At 53.1% G+C, this 22,065-nt stretch overlaps 9 protein-coding genes across 9 annotated transcripts; 4 read left to right on the plus strand and 5 right to left on the minus strand.

The window, feature by feature from the left end:
- Positions 1–795: 795 nt before the first annotated feature.
- On the minus strand, positions 796–2,433 carry AYO21_04518 (hypothetical protein; the record flags this gene model as incomplete). The annotated part of the gene is made up of 1 exon (XM_022654490.1): positions 796–2,433. One exon carries the CDS (start codon positions 2,431–2,433, stop codon positions 796–798), a length of 1,638 nt encoding a protein of 545 aa, XP_022513090.1.
- Positions 2,434–3,683: 1,250 nt separating this feature from the next.
- On the minus strand, positions 3,684–5,210 carry AYO21_04519 (hypothetical protein; the record flags this gene model as incomplete). The annotated part of the gene is made up of 1 exon (XM_022654491.1): positions 3,684–5,210. One exon carries the CDS (start codon positions 5,208–5,210, stop codon positions 3,684–3,686), a length of 1,527 nt encoding a protein of 508 aa, XP_022513091.1.
- A 945-nt stretch (positions 5,211–6,155) lies between these two features.
- Positions 6,156–8,441, plus strand: AYO21_04520 (hypothetical protein; the record flags this gene model as incomplete). Its single annotated transcript, XM_022654492.1, has 1 exon — positions 6,156–8,441. The coding sequence occupies one exon, from the start codon at positions 6,156–6,158 to the stop codon at positions 8,439–8,441; it is 2,286 nt and encodes a 761-aa protein (XP_022513092.1).
- A 911-nt stretch (positions 8,442–9,352) lies between these two features.
- Positions 9,353–11,161, plus strand: AYO21_04521 (hypothetical protein; the record flags this gene model as incomplete). The annotated part of the gene is made up of 1 exon (XM_022654493.1): positions 9,353–11,161. One exon carries the CDS (start codon positions 9,353–9,355, stop codon positions 11,159–11,161), a length of 1,809 nt encoding a protein of 602 aa, XP_022513093.1.
- A 163-nt stretch (positions 11,162–11,324) lies between these two features.
- Positions 11,325–12,897, minus strand: AYO21_04522 (hypothetical protein; the record flags this gene model as incomplete). The annotated part of the gene is made up of 3 exons (XM_022654494.1): positions 11,325–11,983; positions 12,108–12,493; positions 12,569–12,897. The coding sequence occupies 3 exons, from the start codon at positions 12,895–12,897 to the stop codon at positions 11,325–11,327; spliced, it is 1,374 nt and encodes a 457-aa protein (XP_022513094.1).
- Positions 12,898–13,546: 649 nt separating this feature from the next.
- AYO21_04523 (hypothetical protein) lies at positions 13,547–15,290 on the plus strand (the record flags this gene model as incomplete). Its single annotated transcript, XM_022654495.1, has 2 exons — positions 13,547–13,598; positions 13,714–15,290. The coding sequence occupies 2 exons, from the start codon at positions 13,547–13,549 to the stop codon at positions 15,288–15,290; spliced, it is 1,629 nt and encodes a 542-aa protein (XP_022513095.1).
- Positions 15,291–15,385: 95 nt separating this feature from the next.
- AYO21_04524 (hypothetical protein) lies at positions 15,386–16,450 on the minus strand (the record flags this gene model as incomplete). Its single annotated transcript, XM_022654496.1, has 3 exons — positions 15,386–15,611; positions 15,670–15,897; positions 15,951–16,450. The coding sequence occupies 3 exons, from the start codon at positions 16,448–16,450 to the stop codon at positions 15,386–15,388; spliced, it is 954 nt and encodes a 317-aa protein (XP_022513096.1).
- A 1,615-nt stretch (positions 16,451–18,065) lies between these two features.
- On the plus strand, positions 18,066–20,471 carry AYO21_04525 (hypothetical protein; the record flags this gene model as incomplete). Its single annotated transcript, XM_022654497.1, has 10 exons — positions 18,066–18,213; positions 18,268–18,370; positions 18,453–18,687; positions 18,750–18,817; positions 18,917–19,136; positions 19,197–19,232; positions 19,291–19,390; positions 19,449–19,715; positions 19,832–19,926; positions 20,118–20,471. The coding sequence occupies 10 exons, from the start codon at positions 18,066–18,068 to the stop codon at positions 20,469–20,471; spliced, it is 1,626 nt and encodes a 541-aa protein (XP_022513097.1).
- A 441-nt stretch (positions 20,472–20,912) lies between these two features.
- AYO21_04526 (hypothetical protein) lies at positions 20,913–21,407 on the minus strand (the record flags this gene model as incomplete). Its single annotated transcript, XM_022654498.1, has 1 exon — positions 20,913–21,407. One exon carries the CDS (start codon positions 21,405–21,407, stop codon positions 20,913–20,915), a length of 495 nt encoding a protein of 164 aa, XP_022513098.1.
- Positions 21,408–22,065: the final 658 nt, after the last annotated feature.

The raw sequence follows: 22,065 nt of genomic DNA on the forward strand, positions 1-22,065 counted from the left end.
AAACTTCGCGGCGCCCGTGGCGCCCTCGTCGGACGAGGAGGTGTTGATGGGCATGCTTTCCTTTCTTATTATCTTCTTAGCGTAGCCGTCCGTCCTAGAGGCAGAGTTGACGTCCGGTATGTACGAAGGTATATAAACTGGGTAGATAAGTCAGGTTTGTCGGCCACTAGCTGCGTTGCGTAGACACACCAAGTGAGTTGGCTCGATGGGCGGATTGGGTTGAAGTATTTCATGAACATGGACATGGGACACGCAGACTCGCGATGATGTCATATCATCTTTCCCACCAAACCACCCAACTTGTCTATGGGGGGGAGGGCCACGATCCTCGCTTGACTGGCAAACTGGCAAACTGGGTGCTTGATCTAATCCTGGTCCGGTGAAGCAATACCTAAACCCCTGTTCCATGTCACCTCCAACCCCAAGGCCCAACGTGAGAGAAAGATGTGTGGGTGTCGTCCGTGAGACTGTGGCTGTGCACCGAGTAAGGTCTACACACCTGTGCGCATGTGCGCCGTTCGTTGTATGCGTGTTTGCGAGACAGGATACAAGTATAGAGGGGGTTCAAGCAAGTACCCACAGATTCACATTCCTCGTCAGATCAGCCACGGTTCGAGTACCTCCCTAAGCATAGCCTTTAACGGGTCCATTATCTCTATACCTCTAGACTCCAAATAGACAAGATACAGACACAAAGGCAGTCAGTCCATGGCTCCATAAAGGAACCCTCCTCCACTTCCACATGGTCCTCAAAATCTTCTGGATTGAAGTGTGCGTGTGTCTCTCTCAATCAAATCATACCCTCTGCGCCATATTCAACTTCGAGTCGTCGCCGTGCTTGGCTTCATCCACGTCAACATCCCCGTCCTCGTCCCAGCCCGTCCGCAAAGGTGCCGCCTCCTTTTCAGGATCGACGCTTGTGACGAGGCTGGATTTCCTATGCCAGAATCGACCGAGTGGCTTCCACCGGTTTTTCTGTCCGCCACGCCCCGGGCTAAACCTCCGCCTCCACAGATACCAGCCTAGACACAATACAACAACAATGGCACAAGTCGAGATGACAAAGTGATAAGCAACGTCCGAGGGTGCATTTCCCACCCTTCGGTCAACCACCTCAGTGTAGCCCAAAACGTGGCCTTGTCGATCCACTGCCGCCACGCGGAGATACCGTGGCATATCGGCCTTGACGGGAAACGACGTCTCAAACTTCTCCTTCCTGACATACGTCAAGTCCTGGAACGTGTCGTCCCCAGTCGCGTTCACGCCCGCTTGTATCTCTGTCTCGACCTCGACACGGCCCTGGAGAACCCAGATATCCACCTCCGTCGCACCATTCCAACTCACATACACCCTCTTGTCTCGCGGTCGGAGGTACACGCTCGGCGGCGTTGAGGGCATCCCAACCCAAGACGAACTTCGAAAGGCGCGGTACGACTTCACCCATCCAAACCCCCAGAAAATTGACGGCGCAATGTGGACATCGCACAAGACTTTGCCGTGCACGTCAAATTCCGTAAAGGCGGGTACATAGCCCCAGCCAACAAGCGCTTGGTCCGAGCCAGACAGGAGTTGGACCGACCCCTGGCTTCCCACAAGCCGGTGATCGGGATGCACGTATTCTCGCACAATGCTGGCTGTCATCTTCTCGAGGTCCAGCAAGATCACCAATCCCCGACTGTACTCCGCATTCTTAGAGCGACTGTCATATTTCCCATTGTCGAATAACGTAAGAATGTTGTTCTCATGCATCCTCGCATGGTGCTGGAACGAAAAGTTTGTCGCCCTTCCCATGGAAAGGTCTGTAAATTGGTTCTTCTTCCCGCCCAGGATCCAGAGTATGTCACCATGGGGGTTGATGCATGTGACAGTGTGCATATAGCGTGAGGAGACATAGTAATTCCCCGACTCCTCATCCTTGTCGACACTGTTGATGTGGAAGAAGTCCCACGCCGTATGAGGGCTTTCACCGATATGTGCGATTTCGTGGCCCGAGGAGTCTGGACGCCGTGCTTCGGCCTCGATGGTGTGAAATGTGTCTTCGATGTCATAGTGCTGTGATGCCCGCCACTCAAAAACCACCTCGCCTGTCTCAATGTCTATCTCCTGGAAAATGCTGTCGTAGATCCAGCCCTGCCCAGAGATGCCAAACGTTGAAAGATTGGCGGAGGTAGGCTCATAGACCGTCATCAATGCTGTGCCATCGCGCGTGATTGAAAACTCATGCAAGTCGCCACCCAGACCGGCGGTGGGTTTCACCCTCTTATATACCTGATACGACGAATCCAGCATCAGGTAAAAGCCTGTCCCGAAAGTCCCTGTGTCCGACCCTGTCCAGAACGTCAAGTAGTTTTGTCCGCGATACTGTTGGACTTTAAAATCCATGGCCTGTCCGTACTTGTCCTCCACCCAAACCAATTCCCCATGCGAGTCCATGATCAAGGGCCCCGGTGAGGATATCATGTGCCCACGGGGCGACATGAATGTCGACCCGGAATGGCCGCAGCGTTCGTCCCATTGCACAAAATTCAACCGAGGAGCTGTTTGTGGACACGATTTGTATGATTGCTGCGGGTATCGCCCCAAAAGACCCCAGTCATATAACAGAGATTGGTAAATCCGGTGGTCAGATGACCGTGATTGCGCCTTGTCCAGAAAAGTGCAGAGTAGGACTAACAAGATGTGCTGATGGAGAAATAGAAACTCCCACATCCTGTTTGCTTTGCCAAAGGCAATACTGTCAACGAGCAAACCACGAGTACTCTGCAGAAATGGAGGCAGGATGGAAACGCCGGGGAACCCGTTTTGGATGCGTTCATGGAAACTTGTCTCGCACTGGCGAGAAATTCCAACTATAGAGGTCAATCGACTATGCACTGTACCTTGCACTCCACATATATACAAAACAGGTATGTCGTGGTGTCCCGCCCGCGCGCCAGATGAAAAGCTGCAAATGCGGGATCAATCTCCACCGGATGGTATTCGTTATGAATTCCATCATTCAACAATAGCCCAGCTTTATGAATTGCCGAGAGTTGACAAGATACGTCATGTTCTATAGTTGAGCTCAACTGCTCTGTGGCGACGGTGGACCCTGCTGTCGCTGAACGATGGAGGCGATGCACAATGTGACAGGGCAAAGATAGTGAAAAGACGTCTTCCAAGGACATCCAAGCATTTAGCGCTGGCTCTAGCATAGCAGAGGCGGGACGACGGTGGAGGCAAAGGATAGGCTCTCCTAATGTTGTTTGCAAAGTGTCGCGTGCCTGGGTACTCATTCCGGCTGTCGAGAGGCTGTGGACCTAGATGGAGACGAGGTGGAAGCATTTCCTTGAACGGAGGTCTTGGCTCGCAGCGAAAGGGCCCGTTCTTCGCTTATTAGTTCCGAGCGCATCGTCAAACCCTGGCCGATCAACGTCCCGGAGCATCCGTACCTCCCGAGCTCAAAAGAGAAGGCTCAAAGGACAAGGCACTGTCTTGTGTGTTTCTGAGTCGTTGGGTGAGGATAACAAAGAGAGATCGAGTTCGCGTATCCAGAACTACAAGTTCTCCGGACGAAGGAATAGGGATCCACAACGCCCATAGCGACAGCGGAACATGGTGCTTGCAACGCCCAAGCATTCGAGGCCAAGGCCGACTTGTCGATAACGACAATCTCTGCTCTGGGCCAATGTCACTGTCGTTGCTTAGTACCAGTTATGCCCAGCCTCTCCGCGCTTTTCCTTGTTTGGATTCATCGAAACGATCTTCTGACCGGGTATCTGATCCACTGTGAACTGTGATTCAAAGACTCCCGAGATCGCACGTTTTCCGAGTGCCGCAAATGAGTCGAATTCTACTTCCCCGTTGCAAGCTGCCCATTCCAGGCTTTTGGGAGAAGATCCATCCCCAAGATCGCTCCATCTAGTTACGACAATGGCATGTTTGAATAGTTTCATCGGATCACTTTTGTCCTCTTGCACCCTCAATTCGATGAGATATTCTGTGGGACATTCGGGACACCGTCGCATGGGACGACACTCAGAACACAGGGTGATAAGCGGACTGGGTCGGTGCATATGATATTGCACCTTTGCTGCAGCACCTGCTATGCCACCTCCATCCGGGGGTTTGGGTATGTGGCTCAAAGCACATTTGACAGCAGACATGAGATTGCCATCCCTCCAATGCGCGCATACCGAAAAGTATGGATGAAAATTGTCGCCGTGGGAGTAAAGAAGCCTCCGCAGCCCTGCCGGAGGGAGAGCAGGCGTGGCAAACGCCGAGCTGATCACCCTGACGAGCAGGTGGCCGTTGACTATGGTGTAACGAGTCTGGTGTGACCACTCTCCATCCCGATCCTTGTATCGTCGCGACATTGAGTCGATGTGAATACCGTGTTCCTTTGAGTATTTTTGTGCTCGCAGAAGGAGTTGGACGAATGGGAAGGGCAAGGAGCGACCAACGGTGATTCTTTGCCGCGACACCTTGTTCTCGGTATTGTAGGCGTTGGGACAGTTGAAGATAGGATTTGAGATGTTGGTCGGCCGCAGAACCTCTTGTCCTTTCTGAGTTCGGACGTGGTATATCACACATTGGAAGCACAGTAAGTGTTCCGGTAGCTGTTGATCCAGACATTCAAGAAATTTGGCTTTGGCGTCACGGTTTTCTGGCGCATTCAGGCTTGTCCATGCTTCGGTTCCAATCAAGTCTCGGAATGGCTTACAGGAAAGGGCAAGGCTTGCTCTATCCGCTGGATTCAAGAGCTCTACGACTCTCTTCCAGATGACGTCTGGGAGTTTGGCCAGGAAATCTGTCGCGGGTTGGGGTGGGATTCCAGCAAACAGGAGTTGTACCTTTTCAGCAAGAGATTCTTCTGAGTCACGATGCGCTAAGCTATGCAGCATTTCCGTATGGTCTTTCCGCTCGCCAGTCTGAGCATCTCTTTCCCACTCGTCGGCAACACTGATGGCCGGGAAAGAAGCTTGTCGCCGTGATCGAGACTGATCGAGACTGTTCTTCTTGGACCCCGCCCTGGAACTTCTGGCCGAATCTGCAGGACTTGCGGTCTTTCTAAGACGGGTAGTTGAGCTTGCCGATTTGTGGTCAAACTTGACATCGTTGAACCTCAGGTCGGAGATTGATGCATCCCTTGAGCTCGATCGACTACTAGATCTTGACTTGAAAGGGTTAAAGAAGCCGAGCGAGCCTTTTCTTGGGACTGCTTCGGTCATTTTGAGGGAACAAGGTCTTCAAGCCCTGGTGGCCGAAGTACGCAAAGTGGATGGTGACTTGGACGTGAAGGCTAGCCTATTCAGAAGTACCATGTGGTATATGGCGAGAAGACCTAGGAGAGCGGCAGCGACAAGGCTGGAATGTACGGAGGTCAGTAGAAAGCTGTACCAAGCACATATGGTCCATCAGGGGATGGTTATATGGGCTTCGAGTGTAGCGAAGAAAAAAGAACTGCATTCCCGTTTGCGGAAATCATTGAGGAAAAGAGGAGGGCAGCGGATGCTGACTACTTGTCCAGCAGCTGAGTGATCCAATGAAGAGAGAAGACGGCGAGAGTGAAGACGCAGTCTGTCGTCGACCTCCGCTGGAAGCCGCCGCAGTTTCAATCTTGTCCAGTCAGACACCAGCAAAATGTTACATAATCAGATTGATGTTCCACGTCAATGCGTGAATCTGGGTTGATGAGCAGGTACAAAGGAACCCGTCGAATAAGCGGATCCTGTATGCTTCAGTCAACAGGGCTGATGCAAGAGCTCCAAGCAAAGGGCTGAGGTGGCATGGACAAGGAGTAAGCAATCTGAGCAGATCGTTATGATAGGCAAACGCAAAGTCAGAAATCACATGCGGCGCCTGAGAAGACCGCAGGCAATTTTCCTGGAGTGACCGAATAATTCCATAGAGACGCAGGATATTTAGCTAGTCATACGATCTAGAGGGAGTCATATGGTGACAGCATAGCAAGTGGCGTTAGCAACAGTTGGAAGCGATACAATTTAATTGCCATCCAGCCGGTCAATTTGTAAACATCCATCGACGCTTCTCGAAGTCGAGTCACCGCGCGTCACTTTGTGCCTTGCGTTCTTTGAGCCCAACTTCATCATGGCTTCTTCCCGTGCCCGACTTCCTTCTACGAAGTCATTTTTACATGTCAACAGTTCGAAACTATGTCTTCACAAACAGAGTCCCTGAGATGGTCGGCTCAACTCGTTGTTGCCCCTCCGAATCGCCGTCTGGCGGGCGACAAGATCACCTTGCCACAATCTGCCCTCGAAGCCTTGCTGGCTGCCGCACCTGTCGTATCGATCCCGGATCCTGCCAACAGGAACCTGACCTCCTCCTTTGACCCCTTTAATCCTTATTCTTTCGCCGCTGAGCGCCGTGCTCGTGCAGCCTTCGGAAACCAACAGCAGCAACTCCCCCATCCTCTCACATTCCGCATTGTCAATCCTCGCAACGGTAGAGCGGTGTTTGCTGGTATCCGGGAATTCTCCGCTGCTGAAGGGACTGTTGGACTGAGCAGCGGTCTGCAAGAAGCTCTGGGCATACAAAGCGCAGCGTCGTCTGCCTCCACCACCCGCGAGAGTACTCCGAGCGAGGATGTGATCATGACCAATGGCACAAATACTCCTAGAGGACCGACCGTCACCATACAGGCGAAGCAATTGGAAAAAGGCACTTATGTGAAGCTGAGACCGCTAGAAGCAGGATATGACCCTGAAGATTGGAAATCGCTGCTCGAACGTTACCTACGGGACAACTTCACTACCTTGACTCGTGGCGAACTGCTTGTGGTCCCCGGCGCGCGTCATGAGAAATTCCGTTTCTTGGTGGATAAATTCGAACCAGACGAGGACGGAGTATGCATTGTTGACACAGATCTTGAGGTGGATATTGAACCTCTGAACGAAGAGCAGGCACGCGAGACATTGAATAAGAGGCTCGCAAAGAAAAAGCCAGTGCACGAGTCACAAGAAGGCAATTCCATCGGAGGACTGCTGAGTCTGGATTCCGAGGTAGCGGGGAAAGTGCTGCCTGGACACTACGTCGACTATGAACTGAAAGACTGGGATCGAAAACAAGATCTGGAGGTGACATTGCAGGCTGAGGATGACAATGCCACTCTCAATCTTCTCGTGAGTCCCTTTTCCTCACATCAACGGTCAAAGCCTCGAGAGGACGAATACGTGTTCGGCGATTTGGGCACACGACCGACAAAGCGGCTAAAACTCTCCCACACGAGTGTCGATCTCGAAGACGCAGAGTACTTGAGCATTGCTGTTCACGCTTGGAGGGACCAGAACGACGACCCTGAGGACTCGGAACCCCCAATCTCATACAGTCTCAAAATCAAGGCAGGTACTGGACAATTCGAAACCTTGGAGACTTCTCCTCCAGAGCTCTCTCCAGATGAGGTACTATGCAAAAACTGTCACCAAGTGGTTCCCAAACGGACACTTCCGCTGCACGAAGCATTCTGCTACAGAAATAACGTTCTTTGTCCGAAATGTTCAGGCGTGTTTCTGAAGAACTCGGATGCGTGGAAAAATCACTGGCACTGTCCTCATGACGAGGAACATGGCAACGATTTGGTCTCCCGTCAGAAACACGAATCTATCTCTCACCCACAGACCCCGTTACAATGTCCAAATTGCGAATTTCAAGCTTTTGATCTTCCGATCTTAGCTCATCATCGGACGACGACCTGTCCGGGAAAGGAGATTCTCTGCCAATTTTGCCATCTAGTCGTCCCTCAACAAGGCCCTGAGGATGCCTCGTTCACAGACCCCGAGGTGCTGATGTCGGGGCTTACTCCTCACGAGCTCGCCGACGGTGCACGCACAACCGAATGTCATCTCTGCAATAAGATCGTTCGGTTACGAGACATGAAGATGCACCTACTACTCCATGATCGGGAAAGGTTCTCCAGACCGAAGCCGAGACTTTGCTCTAACCAGATATGTGGTCGGACCATTAAACCCGAGGATGAGTCAAGGGTGCAAAAAGAGCAGCTTGGCCTGTGTAACGAGTGTTTTGGCCCGTTATACGTTACGAACTACGATCCCGAAGGGAAGATGCTGAGGCGAAGAATTGAACGACGACTGTTGCAGCAGCTAATGGGAGGCTGCGGCAAGCCTTGGTGTGGCAATGCGGACTGCAAGACAGGTCACAAGCATCTCAAAGGCGAGGACAGAGTTGTATCTGCCAAGGACGGTTTAGCTATGGTGAAACCTATCATCGACGATATCTCTCGTGGCGTTACGTCGTCCATGGTCTTCTGCGTCGATGAAGCTAGCCAGTCACGGCGGAACCTCGCAGCAATGTTGGCCAGCGAAGGCAACTATGAGTTGGCATGGTGCGTCAAAGCATTGGAAGAGGCGAAGGGAGACCTGGACCGAGCGAGAGACTGGCTTAAACACCGAGCTCCTCATATTGGCGAGGTTCTTTCGTGAAGCCAAGACGCTGACATGACATTTGGCTGCCACCCAGCTGCAGGCACGCCGAGGCATTACTCAGCAATCTAAAAATTCGCCATTTGAGGCACGACCAGAACTCTCTTTACCGTCTGGGAAGGTCATAAATGCATCTTACCGACTGGTCTACATGGAATTCGCCGAATCTTTGGCCAGGAGGGGTCATTGGTCTAGCAACCTCGGGCGCCGGAGCATGTTGCTTATCATTTCGAGTTTGTCAGAACGAGTGCATCGGACTCACCTAAGTTGTTGTTTGAACACAGCCTTCTTTGCTTAACGCATTTAAGTAGCCAAGAAGAGCGAGACTGCAACCCCAGAGGCCAGCTATAGGTGTCTTAGGGCTGGAAGCGTCGCCTTAACACCTCAGCTGCCAGTCGTCACCAAGCCTATCTCAAGATCGGTAGGCGCTATTTGCCATACCCAACGCCATGCAACGCTCTGCAGCCCCCACCAAACAGATACGTCCCGTGTCTTGGCTGTTACATCTAGTCACTTTTCAGGAGATGATACGCTTTCTCATTGCATTCGAGTCCCAAAATATGGGGAAATGGACAAAGTTTTTAGTCAGCTGGACTACCTAGTGGCACCAGTGGTATTAGGGCTGAACGCACTGCTCAGCGACATAGCCGCCTATACTCGACAAGCCTGTCAGTCGAGGCATCTTGTCCAATGTCTATACCTCGTTCTCGAGCGGTGAAGGGTAGAATCTCTGGAAAGAGATTGGTCGCATCTCTCAAGGTTCACGTTCCAGCATCACCCTCGGCAAGCAGGCGCGGTAGGCCGGAGTAGTCTGGGAGACATATAATGGCGATGGGAAGATACATTGGCTCGTGTTGCTGAAGACACGCCACCACAACGAACAAAGTCACTGTATAGCCTCGCCTTCGAAAATGCCTGTTGCAGCCTATCGAGGTACATTTCACTTCGTCAATAAAGACGCCTCTAACCTGAACAAAAGGAATGCAGAAGAAGCCTTTTCAATCAGTTCTCATGTCACAAACAAATACTATCGTTGGGCTAAAAGCAATTTACATGACGGCAGTCTCAGCAATGCCGTTTTTCCAGATGCGAGTCTACGAGACGCGGACAATGACCGCCACGTCGGCTCTTACAGCGAGGAGCCTTCGATACAAATGATATGTTGGCAACTCGGATCAGCCACCAGCACCTCCAGACATGACGCCGCTAATCGTCGCAGCTCCCCTGAACCTACCGACCACATGTGCTCAGAGAGTGACAGCGATGACGAGTATTTCAGACCAGAACTCTGGCCCGAGAGATTGGCCCGAGAGGAGACACCAACGCTGCCACGGCAAGCTGACTGGGATGCCCCTGACTGGGCAGCATGCCCTCATTTCCAGAAGGAGGCACTAGAAATCTATCGTAACTTCTTCCTCTCCTTCAGCGGCATGGGTCCGCCTGGCAATTTCTCGCGCCAGTCCATGCAGCTTGGTTGGCGGAAGAGGGCAAACAAGCTCGTCACCGATAAGAAATGTCTGCACGGCTGGTACGCCAGCGTGCTGACGCTCAAGGCCCATTTTATGCAACCCGAATGTTACCAATTTCTCTTTCCGATGGCTCTGAAGCATCAGAACAGGAGCCTGATGTTGCTTCGAGAACACATAGGCCAAGATACACAACCCTCGGAGAGCCTGATCATGTGTATTTGGTGTGTCGCGAACACAGCATTCTACTCCGGCAACCTGGAAGCAAACGCCGCCCACGCGTCGGCTATGTGGGAGATTGTCGACAGCCTGGGTGGAGTCGACAAGCTCAGTCCTGATACTCAGGCCCAGGTCATTTTGGCAGACAACGGTCATTCCAGGTTCACGCTTACGAGGCCACACCTCGATCGCACACGCTTCGATCCTGGATCCTTTCGAGCACAATCTGAATTTGCGGAATACGGCTCCTTGCTGTCCGAGGCTGAATTTCAGCGTTGGGATGAAACATTCCTGCTGCCCAACGACGAAATATCTGCTAACCTGGAAAGCTATGTTCATATGCACCGAGAATTCATCGCTGCACAGGGTCTGATAAGCAGGAGCCTCTTTGAAGGAAAGGGTGAGCAGGCAATCAACACCATGCTCAGCTGGATTTATCGTCGCCGTGCCGCGTTGAGCTCATGGACGATGAGCCTATACTGCGACATAGTCGAGACCATCACGCCACGCACGCGTATCTCCCGCGCCGTACGTCGACAGTTGCAGGCATGCATTTGTCTGGCCGTGTCCTATGCCATGTCCTTTGTCTATGGCTTCACGCTTCCGCTGCGGAAATGGTTGCTCTACATTCCCATGCAACATCTGCGGCCGCAGCTTGAAATATTACTGGGCTACATGGCAAAGCGAGGGACACTACCAGCGACAAGAGCAAACTCATCCTCTATGTCGTCTTTTTCGTCGGCTCCTCTCGCCATTTCTCACCACGAATCCCTACTCTTCCTTTTCTTTGTAGGCGCCTGCGCAGAACAGGTCTCGGACGAGGCGGGCAAGAGGCCGGAGCTACTCATCGACAGGAAATGGCACTCTACTCGATTCTGCGAGATGTCTCGGGTCTTGGGCTTAAGGACGTGGAAGGAAGCGCAGAGGATCCTCAAGAGGTTCGTCTATGGAGATGGACGTGTGATGGATCGGTTTGTGGAAGGGCTGTTTGAGCAGAGAGCTGAGCTGTGTCGGGGCGGGAGCGTTTTTGGGTAGGCAGTAGTGAGATTCGGTATAGGTCGATGAGATTGACGTGCATCAGTAACACACTTTATCATTCGGCAGTGTGGGATAATGAGCTAGCATGTCATGTTGTAATCATATCTGATTGATTAAGCCCAGTCCTCCCCAATCCCTCTACTCCGGGGCCTAAGAGGGGCTACCATTCCAGGCCTCTCAGCCTCGTCTGATCGCAATCCAGCATTCTCGCGCAGATGTTCTGGGCATCTGGTTCACCGCCACGGCTGTCCGTGTCTGCTGAACCACCATCAGCATAGACCGCCTTCGTCCCCAGACCCTGGGCTGGTGGCCTGGCGGCCCAGATCTCCCCACCGGCCGCCTCCTCCAATTTGATCTGCTCCTTGAGGACGTTGAGGACCATGCTCTGGAAAGCCAGCACGCCTTCTTCGTGGAAAGGGTGTAAGGGACCCGTCTGGAAGATGCCGCGTTCGAGGTTCCTCTGCACCTTTTCGCAGAGGCCAAAGTCCTCGTCAACAACCTTCTTGTAGAAGTTGGTCATCCGCTCGTGCGCTTCGGGCGTCGCATGTGGCGTCTTCAGCTTGTACACGTCGTATTCCTGCCGCGTCGTGGTTGGCGAGGTTGGGAGGCTGCGCATCAGGTGCATGAACCCCGTGCCTGGGTTGGGGCTGAAATGGCCACCCGGCCACACATGAGTGGCCGACCTGCCCGCAAACCGCGTCGTGTCAAAGGCCGAGGTGGCGAGGATGGACGCCTTGGGCTCGCTGAAGTGTGAGATGTAGTGGTGCGGCGTGGCAGGGGAGACGTAGTACGTGTCTAGGGCGGTGGTTCGAGCAACGTCTGGATGTGCCGTAAGGCAATGGTAGCACTTCGAATTTCCTCGTGGATCAGCCTTTTAAGGAACCACACTGGCGGGGCATCACATTTGATTCAGGGGGGCTAGGTGATGAATGGCAACAAGTACCCCGTACCTCGTTGTAATTGTCCTGCATGATCTTCCAGTTGAATTTCCCTTCTTTGGCCCAGGTGAAATCGTACTCGACTGCATCCCAGTCCACGCCCGAGTTCTCGAGGACTCCCTGACGGTCCAGGTCCCCAAACTGCTCTGCCCACGAGATCTCGGGCGTCGGTCGCGCATCCAGGTTGACGTAGACAAAGCCATTTCTGTCGACGTGGGTGTGGATGGGAAAGAGGCGGATGTCCGCAGCGTCGAAGTCAGGCACCGACTCGGGCGTGAAACGCGGGGCTTTGGTTAATTTGCCGTTCAGCGTGTACGTCCATCCGTGGTATTTGCAGGCGAAGATTTTGGCCGTGCCGCTGGTTTCGTGCACGATGGGAAAGGCACGGTGTCTGGATCCTGAGTTTTCTCATCGTCCCGGAAAAGATGGAAGGAGAGGAAGAGAGACTGTCGAGAACAAAACCCACCTGCACATATTATGGAATCCCACTATGTCTCCTTGCTTGTCCTTGACAACGACAAAGTTGAAGCCGGCCATTTCGTACTGCACGTAGTCGCCGACATGGCGGTATCGAGCCTTGTGCGAGACTAGAAACCATCGCTTGGAGAAGATGGCACGCCTCTCGAGCTGGTAGATGGCTGGCAAGTGATAGAACCCGTTGGGCAGTGACGAGCCAACATCGGTCGAGATGGTCTTTTGCGACAATCCTTTGATATGGAGTTGATGGACGACATGCACCGCAGCTCTTGTTTGGTCATGGCTACCATCGCCGTCATCGACCATAGGCGCCGGCATGTTGCGGGAGGCGCCTTATCTCTGATGCACTCGCCCACCTACAGTATAACATGCCCATCATTATAACGACTTGGGAAATTTACGAATAGCCCACGGTCAATGGTAGAAGGTGATGCCTTTGCCCGTCCAGGCAATTGAGCTGCCAGCAGCTTCTCCATCCAGCTGCCTCAACAGGAGTAAGTATCCCCTTATCAATCCTCCAACCCACGGAACAAGGGGAAAGTCACTGCGCCTCAGCCCTTTCAGCCCTGCCAGCCATCCGCGCTCACGGACTTGACGTCGCTATTGACGCCTCACTTTCTCCTGAACAGCAGAGGTGCCTCAGGCCCTCAGGCCCACGTCGAACAGAAGGAAAAAATCCCAAATGGACCACATGCAGCACCAGCCCTCCAATCCAAAAAAAGAAGAAAGCAAGAAAAACAAGAGAAAAACCCAAGCTGCGCCGCGCGCGACTGGCTCAGACAAACTGCGGTCGTTTCCGAGAGTCGCCAAGGGCATCGCAAAACCCGCGTTTGTCCTTCGCGGGGTTTTGACTGCCTCGTTCCATCCCAAAGGCTCAGTGTTCTCTCGCGCGCAGTCTACTGTGTACGTGTGTATTCTTGTTCTGGCGGGTCTCGTTCTCAGCCCTTTGTTTGATGGCACCTTCAAGATGAGTCTACGAATATCGACGCTCGATCCGAACGAGCCCCGAGCACTCAAAGGTCAGTCGACAACAGTATTAGAATGCCGAGGTTCCAAGTCCATGTGTACAAAGTACTTGGTCTGGTGGTGCGATACGATACGTGAGACTAACTCATGGACCATGTCCCTTTACAGATTGTCGAACCTGTAATAGGCGACGGATCCGATGCGACCGATCATTGCCCACGTGTAAGAAATGCGCCCTCAAGGACCTGACCTGTCCTGGGTACGGCCTGAGGATTCAGTTCGGGCAGGGAGTGGCAAGTCGAGGCAAACTGACGGGCAAAACGCTGCCTGTCCTGGAACCAGCTCCTCCTCATCAGCCGCCACCGCCTGCGTCCTACACCAAGGATAGTCCCAAAAGAGCTGCCCCTGGCGAGTTCTTCGATTCACGAGATGATGGCCTCGACTCTTTCTTGCTCGCAGGGAACGAGCCAATCACTGTGCCATCCACTCTCCGCGATGCATTCCTACCCAGCCTCGACGAGACCACTCTCCACAATCCCTTTGCGCTAAATCTCGATCCGTCATCGTATGCGCTGCCTCCGTATCTCCAAGGTAGGCCGGTTAGACAGCTGGTCCTCTACTACGACCATGTGGTGGCTACGGTCATGCCCTGGGTCGATGGACCGGAGAATCCGTGGCGGACGGTGATGATTCCTCTTGCCATGCGTTCGCCTTCGCTGCTTCTGGCCCTCCTAGCACTGTCCTCTAGGCATTATAGTACCAGATCACAATCACCTTGGCCGGGGGACTACGACTTTGGGTCGAGCAAATACCGCGACCAAAGCTTGCGGCTCCTTGCCGAAGACCTGCGCACAGAGCTTGCAGAAGAAGCGAGTGTGGATCGTCACGCTCGAGCCAGCGGCATATTGGCCACCATCCTGGTTCTCTGCAACCTAGAGATGATCCGAAGCGACTCGGAAACATGGAGTGTCCATTGGAAAGCTGCCAGGACAATCACTCAGCGCTGGACGGACACCAACCTTGCAGCCACGGATCTCGATGAGACATGTCGCTTCCTGGTCAAAGAAGCCTTTGTCTACGACGTCTTTGGCTCATCCACCACGTTCGACGCTGACGGCCAGATCCCCGGCACGGTTTTGACCGAAGCGGACGCGCACGTCTTTACGGATTGGCTGCAGCTGGTCCAAGAAGTAACGTGCGCTGAAAGACGGCGTCATCACAATGCGTCGCCCAGCCAGGTTCCGCCAGACCTGGCAAATATGCGCATCCTGCAAGACAGGTTCGATTACGCACGAAATCGAACTCTGGAGTTCAGCAAGAGTCTTGAATTTGGCACACTGGGGTTGTATAGTGACTTTGTAGTACTGGTTGATATTTTTCACTACGCTGGGCTTGCATATAGCGTCCAGGCTCTCCTGGATCCCCAGGACTTTGCTCCCGTCATAGAAACCTGCATCAGCGGAGTCATGACGAAAATCGCCGAAATCCAGAACAAGGAGGCGTACCAGCACGACCTGGTATGGCCGTTATTTGTCGTCGGAACACAAAGCAGGCTGAACAAGAACACACAAGCGTTTGCCGATGCAAAGCTCCTTGAGGTGATGCAGTCGACTGGCTTCTCCAACTGCTACCCAGCGCTCAAGTTTCTCCGGCGCTTTTGGAAGAGCGATCCCCACGTCGTGGTTGACTGGATGCAATTCGCCCGACAGGAAGCAAGCCAGGGTTTGAATTTCCTGGTCATATAAGCCTCGACGCGGAACTTTGATGAGGAGAGAAAGGTCATCAAACATGCTGTTGAGTGGAGTGCCTGCCAATCCTGCAAGAATCAAGTGTCTGTCGATCACATATCGACCGTCTCTTCGTCTTCGACACCAAAGAGAACCCGCATTGGGTCTTGGTACTCCATGAAGCCTAGAGCAGGACGGCTGATTCCATATCCCAACAGTCTTTGTGCCTGAGGAGATAACCGCTTCGCCTTCTCAGGAGGCACCATCAGGAACTGATTCTCCGCCGGGCGGTAATAGGGCTTGCATAAGAAGATACCCACGGTCTCGCGAGACTGATCCCTATTCCGCCCGTTAGCCACGGAATTTGTGACGAGCTGCAGAAGTACTATGGACTTACTTGGTGATATTGGCGCCTCCGGCATGGTAAAGATTACCGACGAAGATGAAAGCATCCCCGGGTTCCAATTCGGCGGGAATTGCCTCGTGGTCATAAGGACAGCGATCAGGACCCCAGAGATGTGAACCAGGGATGGCGATGGTTGCCCCGTTCTCCGCCGTGGTCTTCGTCAACGCCGTCACGCAACCCAGCATCATGGGCATGTCACAGTTGCGAGTGTGATAATCACTGCCTCAAGAGTCAGCTATGGTTTGAGTGATTCGAGAGCAGACGCGGCTCACCCGTCATCGCGGTGCAGGGCTTGCTGCCTTCCACCAGGGTTTACTCGGAACCCGACAGTTGAGGATATAATAGGTTTGGCATATACCGTCTCTTTCTGCTGTCCGTTCCAGTATGTATACGTCGACGAGATCATCCTGTTGGCCACGTCGATATATGTGGGATTCGTTGCCAATTCAACGCAGCCATCGGACCGCGCCAGGAGGCCGGTAGCTCTCTGTGTCGTATGGGGGAAGAAACCCGAAGGATCGACCTTGTCTGTGTCGAAGTAGGGCTTCAGCTCGGTCTTGATTCGTGTAGCCAGTTCCTTTGAGATGAGGTTCTCCACAATAACACCGCCATCACGTTCAATGATTGACACGAGGAGATCTGTCGTCGTGGCCGGATCGTTGGCATCACAGCGTGCAAGTGTCGGTTTAGCCAGCTGCGCATTCGATACTTCAGTGGGCTTCTTGGACACCACAGGCGTCTGAGCCACATCCTCAACAGCGATGGGCGCCATGGTCCCTGTATGGAGAGCCCTTGTAAGAGCGGTAGAGCTGATGAATGGACAGCAATAACCAGGCTTCGATACAGCAGTGACTGTGGACAGACTTCGCAACGTCTTTCCAGCAACAGGGCGCAGAATAGATAGCATCAACCAAACACAAGGGGTTTACTTCGCCCTCAACTTGCGGCGCCCTCTAGGATATTTATACATATACCGAGTATAGTCGCATGTCACGACGTTGGGAAAAGGTTCGACTTCTCCTGTCTCCTGCCCAGGTTGGAACAGCGACAAGGCTAGCCTCTGAGGCCGTGGACTTCCCGGCCAGACTCCACGCTCCACGTCGTCTCTGCAAAGATGGGACTATTCATACAGAGATGCCCCAAAATAGCAGGTGACTTGAGAACGGGAGTCCAACTCTCCTTCCGCTTCCCGAGTCCCGGGCTGGGGAATTTCCGCTGGGTAAGCAGAGGGACACAAGATAGGTTGTCAGGGAATGTAATACCTCAACAGGCTGGTAGATGGAGACCTCTGGGAGGATTTTAACGCCTATCTTGAGGACATTGGTTTGAGTTCTCTTGGGCTGAGGAGATCTACTGTTGTTCTTATCCAATTCGACCACCCTTCCATTCGATCAAATCACACACAGCTTCAGAGAAACTTCGGTAGGGGAGGGACTTCTCCATCGACCAGCCTCATCGGGCAAGGGACGTATAAACCGGGGCCGACCCTTGCCCACAACTCAAGCCTGGTCTTACTCGGTTATGTCCTTTATGTACCTACCACTCCGGTACCTCACGCAGCAAACGCCAGCCAACGACCGCACAGTGGTCGCTGTTCCCTTCCGTACGAAGGATGGGTCACCGTACCGACGAGGGGATCTCCAGGCTCTGCGTTGTCAGTCAAGGTTTAATGGTCAACTCGACTCTCGTGCAGATTGGACTTGAGGGTCCTTCAAGACGAGAGAGACTGTCAGCAATATTTGGGCCTCGTTTGGCTCAGAACCAAATCTCAGGCTATCGAACCCCAGACTGACCAATGCGGCTCGTCCCATATTCTTTACAGATTATGGAGAACCACAATCAAAGTTTCACCAGAAAAGAAGGTCCATGCCAGATCTAGTCCTGCGATAAGGAAGGCAGGTCATAGTGTGGGACACACTCCTTTTACCGAGTGTCTATCATCAGCTATACACACACTGAGAGACGTGTGTTTCGCCTCTTTCCTCAGCCGTGGGCTATCTCGCCAATCCAGCATGCACAGCGCCTGATATGTTCCCCTCGGTCTACGATAGTGTGCATGATAAGCGTGCTACATGCCCAATGGATGCCAGGATCGGGATAACGAATCCTCGAGCCACATGGCTGTCGCAAGGGTAACTGCTATTGTTCATCGACTAAGCTAGCGAAGAGGGGGAGAGAAAACCACCCTGTGTTTGGTGGCTTGCACTTCCTCCGCAAGAGAAGGCTTGTTTAACTTGATATCAACTCCTCTCGGATTTCAGATGGTTTCTATCTGGTCTTTTCCTTCGCCACGGTGAGTCCCGTTCGCAGCACTCGTCTCTGTCTTTGCCTGTGCTCAGAGATTGGTTGGTCTTCGCCCCTCTCACCTCCTCACTCACCCGCTCAACATGAAGGACGAGACGATCGAGTACGTGGCGGAGGATCTGGACGCGACAACCACGCTGGAGGAGGCCAAATCTATCAACAGCGATGATGCCCTGCTCATGTCCATGGGCAAGAAGCCCGAGTTGCGACGGGTTTACAATTTCTGGACGCGTGAGTGTCTTCCGGACGGCAGTGCGTATGTACTTTGCTCACAACCGATCATAGTATGCGCATACCAGATCATGATATCGTGCAGCTGGTCGTGTCTGGTGGTCCTTTACTCGACCATCTTCGACGTTGGAGGCCCGTTTGCTCTGATCTGGGGCACGTAAGTAGCATCGAGTCTTTCTCCGGGACTGTTACGACATTGCGTTTTTGACAATTGATCTTCAGGCTTTTCGTCGCCGTAGGCAGACTCTCCTTATGATGTCCTTGGCTGAATACTGCACCATCTGGCCGACAGCAGGGGGTCAGCAATATTACGTCCAAGCCGTGGCAACCGGCAAGCTTCGTCCCATCTTGTCGTACCTCGTGGGCTGGGCAGTCATTGTGGGCGAAATCAGCACGGGATCGAGCTGTGCGATCAACAGTGCTCAAATCATTGCGTCGTTTGTCGAGGTCACACATCCGGATTTTGCATGGAAGGTTGGTGCCATGCAATACAACGATTCCCGAGCGAGACTGGACACTGACAGACACCCGGGTAGCCCTGGATGACATGGATCATCTATACGGGATTTCTTATCGGTCCCATCGTCATGAACTTGAAGCAGTCGTACGTATATCTTTCTTGCTGAATTTCTATTGCTCTGCTCTTCCCACGTCGACACCCCTGGACGGAATGGTCCCTTTTGCTGATATCAATTACACACAGATGGCTTCCGGGAATGAACATGGTTGGCGCCATCTGGACCATCGCTGGCGGTGTCGCGTGGGCCATTGTCTTTGGCGTCATGGCACCCAAGCACGACGCCAAGTTCATCTTTACAAAGTTCATCAACAACTCGGGCTATACCAGTGCTGGTTGGGTCTTTATCATGTCCTTCTACTCACCCATGTACGGCTTATACGGCACCGATGGGATGATGCACCTTGTATGTGCCCCGTTTTGTGGTGGTGGTGAGGAGTGGTATGCTGATATGGACGACACACAGGTTGAAGAGATGAGAAATGCTTCGAGGGATGCTCCGGTGGGCTCTATCTTTCCTGAAGGATATCTCTGTTACCGCAATGCTAACACTGGCTCAGCGCGTGATGGTCTGGTCAATGATTTTCTGCAGCATCACCAGCTGGCTCGCCGCGCTCTTGATGCTTTGGACGGCTGGCAACTGGGAAGAGTACATGCTCGGTATGCCTGTTCTCTACGTACTGTCGTCGCTCCCACGTCGTCCTGCTCTAACACTTAGTTCTCCATCTAGCATCCCAGCCCTACATGAACTGGTGGATGGACATCTGCAACAGCGTGTACGGCGGCGGTGTCTTCTGCGCGCTGGTCATGATGGGCCTCAACTTCTTCATCATCGTCGGCACCAACAACGCGGGCTCCCGCCTCGCCTGGAGCATGGCTCGCGACAAGGCGTTCCCTTACTCCGACTACTTTGCCCATGTGAGCCAGAGGTTCCACATTCCTCTGAGGGCCATGATTGCCATCTTGGTCGTGGATCTGGTGATTGGTACGTTGGTCTTGTTTTTACCATCTCCGTGTCAATTCCTGCGGCACGTCGGTGGTACTGAGTTTGATGTCTTGGTGGAGGAAGTGATCGATTGCTGACGAGAGAGTTGGATATAGGTCTTATTGTGCTGGGTAGCGATCTGGCTTTTCAGTCGATCATTTCTGGCGGAGGCGTCACTTTGCAGATTGGCTATGTGACGCCTGTTATCGTGGTGCGTGTGATCCCTCTCCCTGGTTTCTTTTTAGTCGTCCTTCTCGTCTGCCGCACTCAACGCACTGTTTTTATGTCTCTACAAGACCTGTCCACCCTTACTGCCAGTCCATACTCTCACCAGCCAGACCGACGGATCTTCGTCTTTTTCTACCTCTCTAACTCTCTTGTCTGACCTGTCAATTGTCACAGGTCCTCGTGCGCGGGCGCAAAATCCTCCCTCCACGCCCACACTTCGACCTCGGCCGATGGGGGTACCCGATCAACATCGTGTCGGTGTGCTGGTCGCTGCTCATCATCGTCATGTACCTGTGCCCGCTGTACGTGCCCGTCACGATCCCGACCATCGACTACATGAACTGGTCTTGCCTGATCGTCGGCGCCACCATCCTTTTTCCCGGCATCTACTGGGTCTGGCGCGCCCGGTTCCGGTACATCCGCGACGGCAACTCCGTGCTCGAGGATAATCTCGTGTGGATCGACGGCGTGGCTGTCGCGGGCGCGGATGCGTTGAGTGGGCGTGGCCGTGGGGCCAAGGAGTCGTGATAATGTATGGGCTAAAGGGGTGGGAGGTATGGAGGTAATGGTCAATAACTGAATGACTGGGAAAAAGAGGGAGACCGTATAGGTTGCGGGTAGAAGATATAGAGAGTCGATAGATACAACATCTCTCTATATACCACCTACAGTAAAAGAACAAAACACGATCCGTGGATTCTATGCTGGAACATATACCCTCGGTACAAGGTATATACACGACTTCTATTGCTGCGTTCTAAATCCTAGGAGGGCGATACCGTGTGTCCTGTGATACCACAAAATAAACCGCTGGTCCTTTCAGATAGACCGTCTATCCATAGCCCTCCTGATCGATGATGAATGAATGGAACAGAAACGCCCGCCCACTCGTATACTCGAAGAACTCCCTTCGGACCGGAACAAAGACGGTATATCGATCCAAAGCCAAGAACCAGCTCGAATGGTTCATCATGACAACAAAACTCCGACGCTCAAAGTCAAGATCGAGAAAAAGGACAGCAAGTCGGTGCCCGTTCCAAATCTGATCGCTCCATTACTGCTGGTCGTGGCTGTAGCCGTGGCGTTTGCTGTGTCGATCGTGGCGCTGGCCGCTGTGTTTACCGCCGAGGGCTTGGGCTGGTCGGACAAGTCGAGGCCCAGGAACAAGGTCTGCGCGCAGAGTTTCGGCAGGCTCTCGGCAAACGCGAGCTGCTGGTCCCCAGGGCAGCCCAGGACGCAGCCGATCAACGGGTCGTCCGAGGGGGAGTAGCTTTCACATTTGCATTCGTCGAGGGCGGACCCCGTCTCGGTGCCGTTGCAGTGGTTGACGGTCGGGTAGGTGCTGACGCAGTTGTCGGCGCACTGGCCGAATTGGGTGCTTGACTGGGCACGGACGAGAGAAGGGAGGAGGAGAGAGGAGGAGAGGAGGAGCAAGGAAAGGAAGTCACTTAAGCTGGAGCACATCCTCGTCTCTCCTCTTCCGAGCCAAGAAAAGGGGGTTATGTCTGAATAGGCTTTTTTGTAATAGAGGAAACCACAGATTTCTTGAGATTGAAGATGGATCCCTGAACAAGAGGAGAATATGAGAGGAAAAGATAATACATATGAAAGGAGCCGCAGAGGGCGGAAAACAGAGACACGTCCGTGTTTCTTGGGTTCTGACCCGGGTTGGGCCTGATCCCAAATTAGGAGCCCACAAGGCTGGGAGGGTGGGCGGTGCGTGCTCAGCTCGCTCGCTAACTTAAGGCTGACTGGCCGGGATCGGTCCTCGGACTGCGACTGAGTGCGTGGCCTATAATACCCTACTTCGTGCGAGTTACACTTGGCAGAGAGCTCGAGTCATGAGAATTGGACCGTCCTGGTATTGTAGTGGCTCGAGTAGACATCAAATACGAGCACCAGTGGGTTGTGTGAGGAGTGTCGGTTTCTGCTTTATCCCCTGCGGTGCATGTGAAAGAGGCTTAAGAGCACGGCGAGACAGCTGGCTGCGAGATATTGTCTGGGTGTGTCTGTAATTGTGTCGGTTACCATTGATAGGGAGGATACCTTTGTTGCGCCTCAGAGGTTCAGGGGACAAGACATCGACGCAGCATACAGAAAAGACTCGAGGTTGATAATTAAG

The sequence above is a fragment of the Fonsecaea monophora genome (genome assembly GCF_001642475.1).
Source record: "Fonsecaea monophora strain CBS 269.37 chromosome Unknown Scaff26, whole genome shotgun sequence".
In the NCBI taxonomy this organism is placed as follows: Eukaryota; Fungi; Ascomycota; class Eurotiomycetes; order Chaetothyriales; family Herpotrichiellaceae; genus Fonsecaea; species Fonsecaea monophora.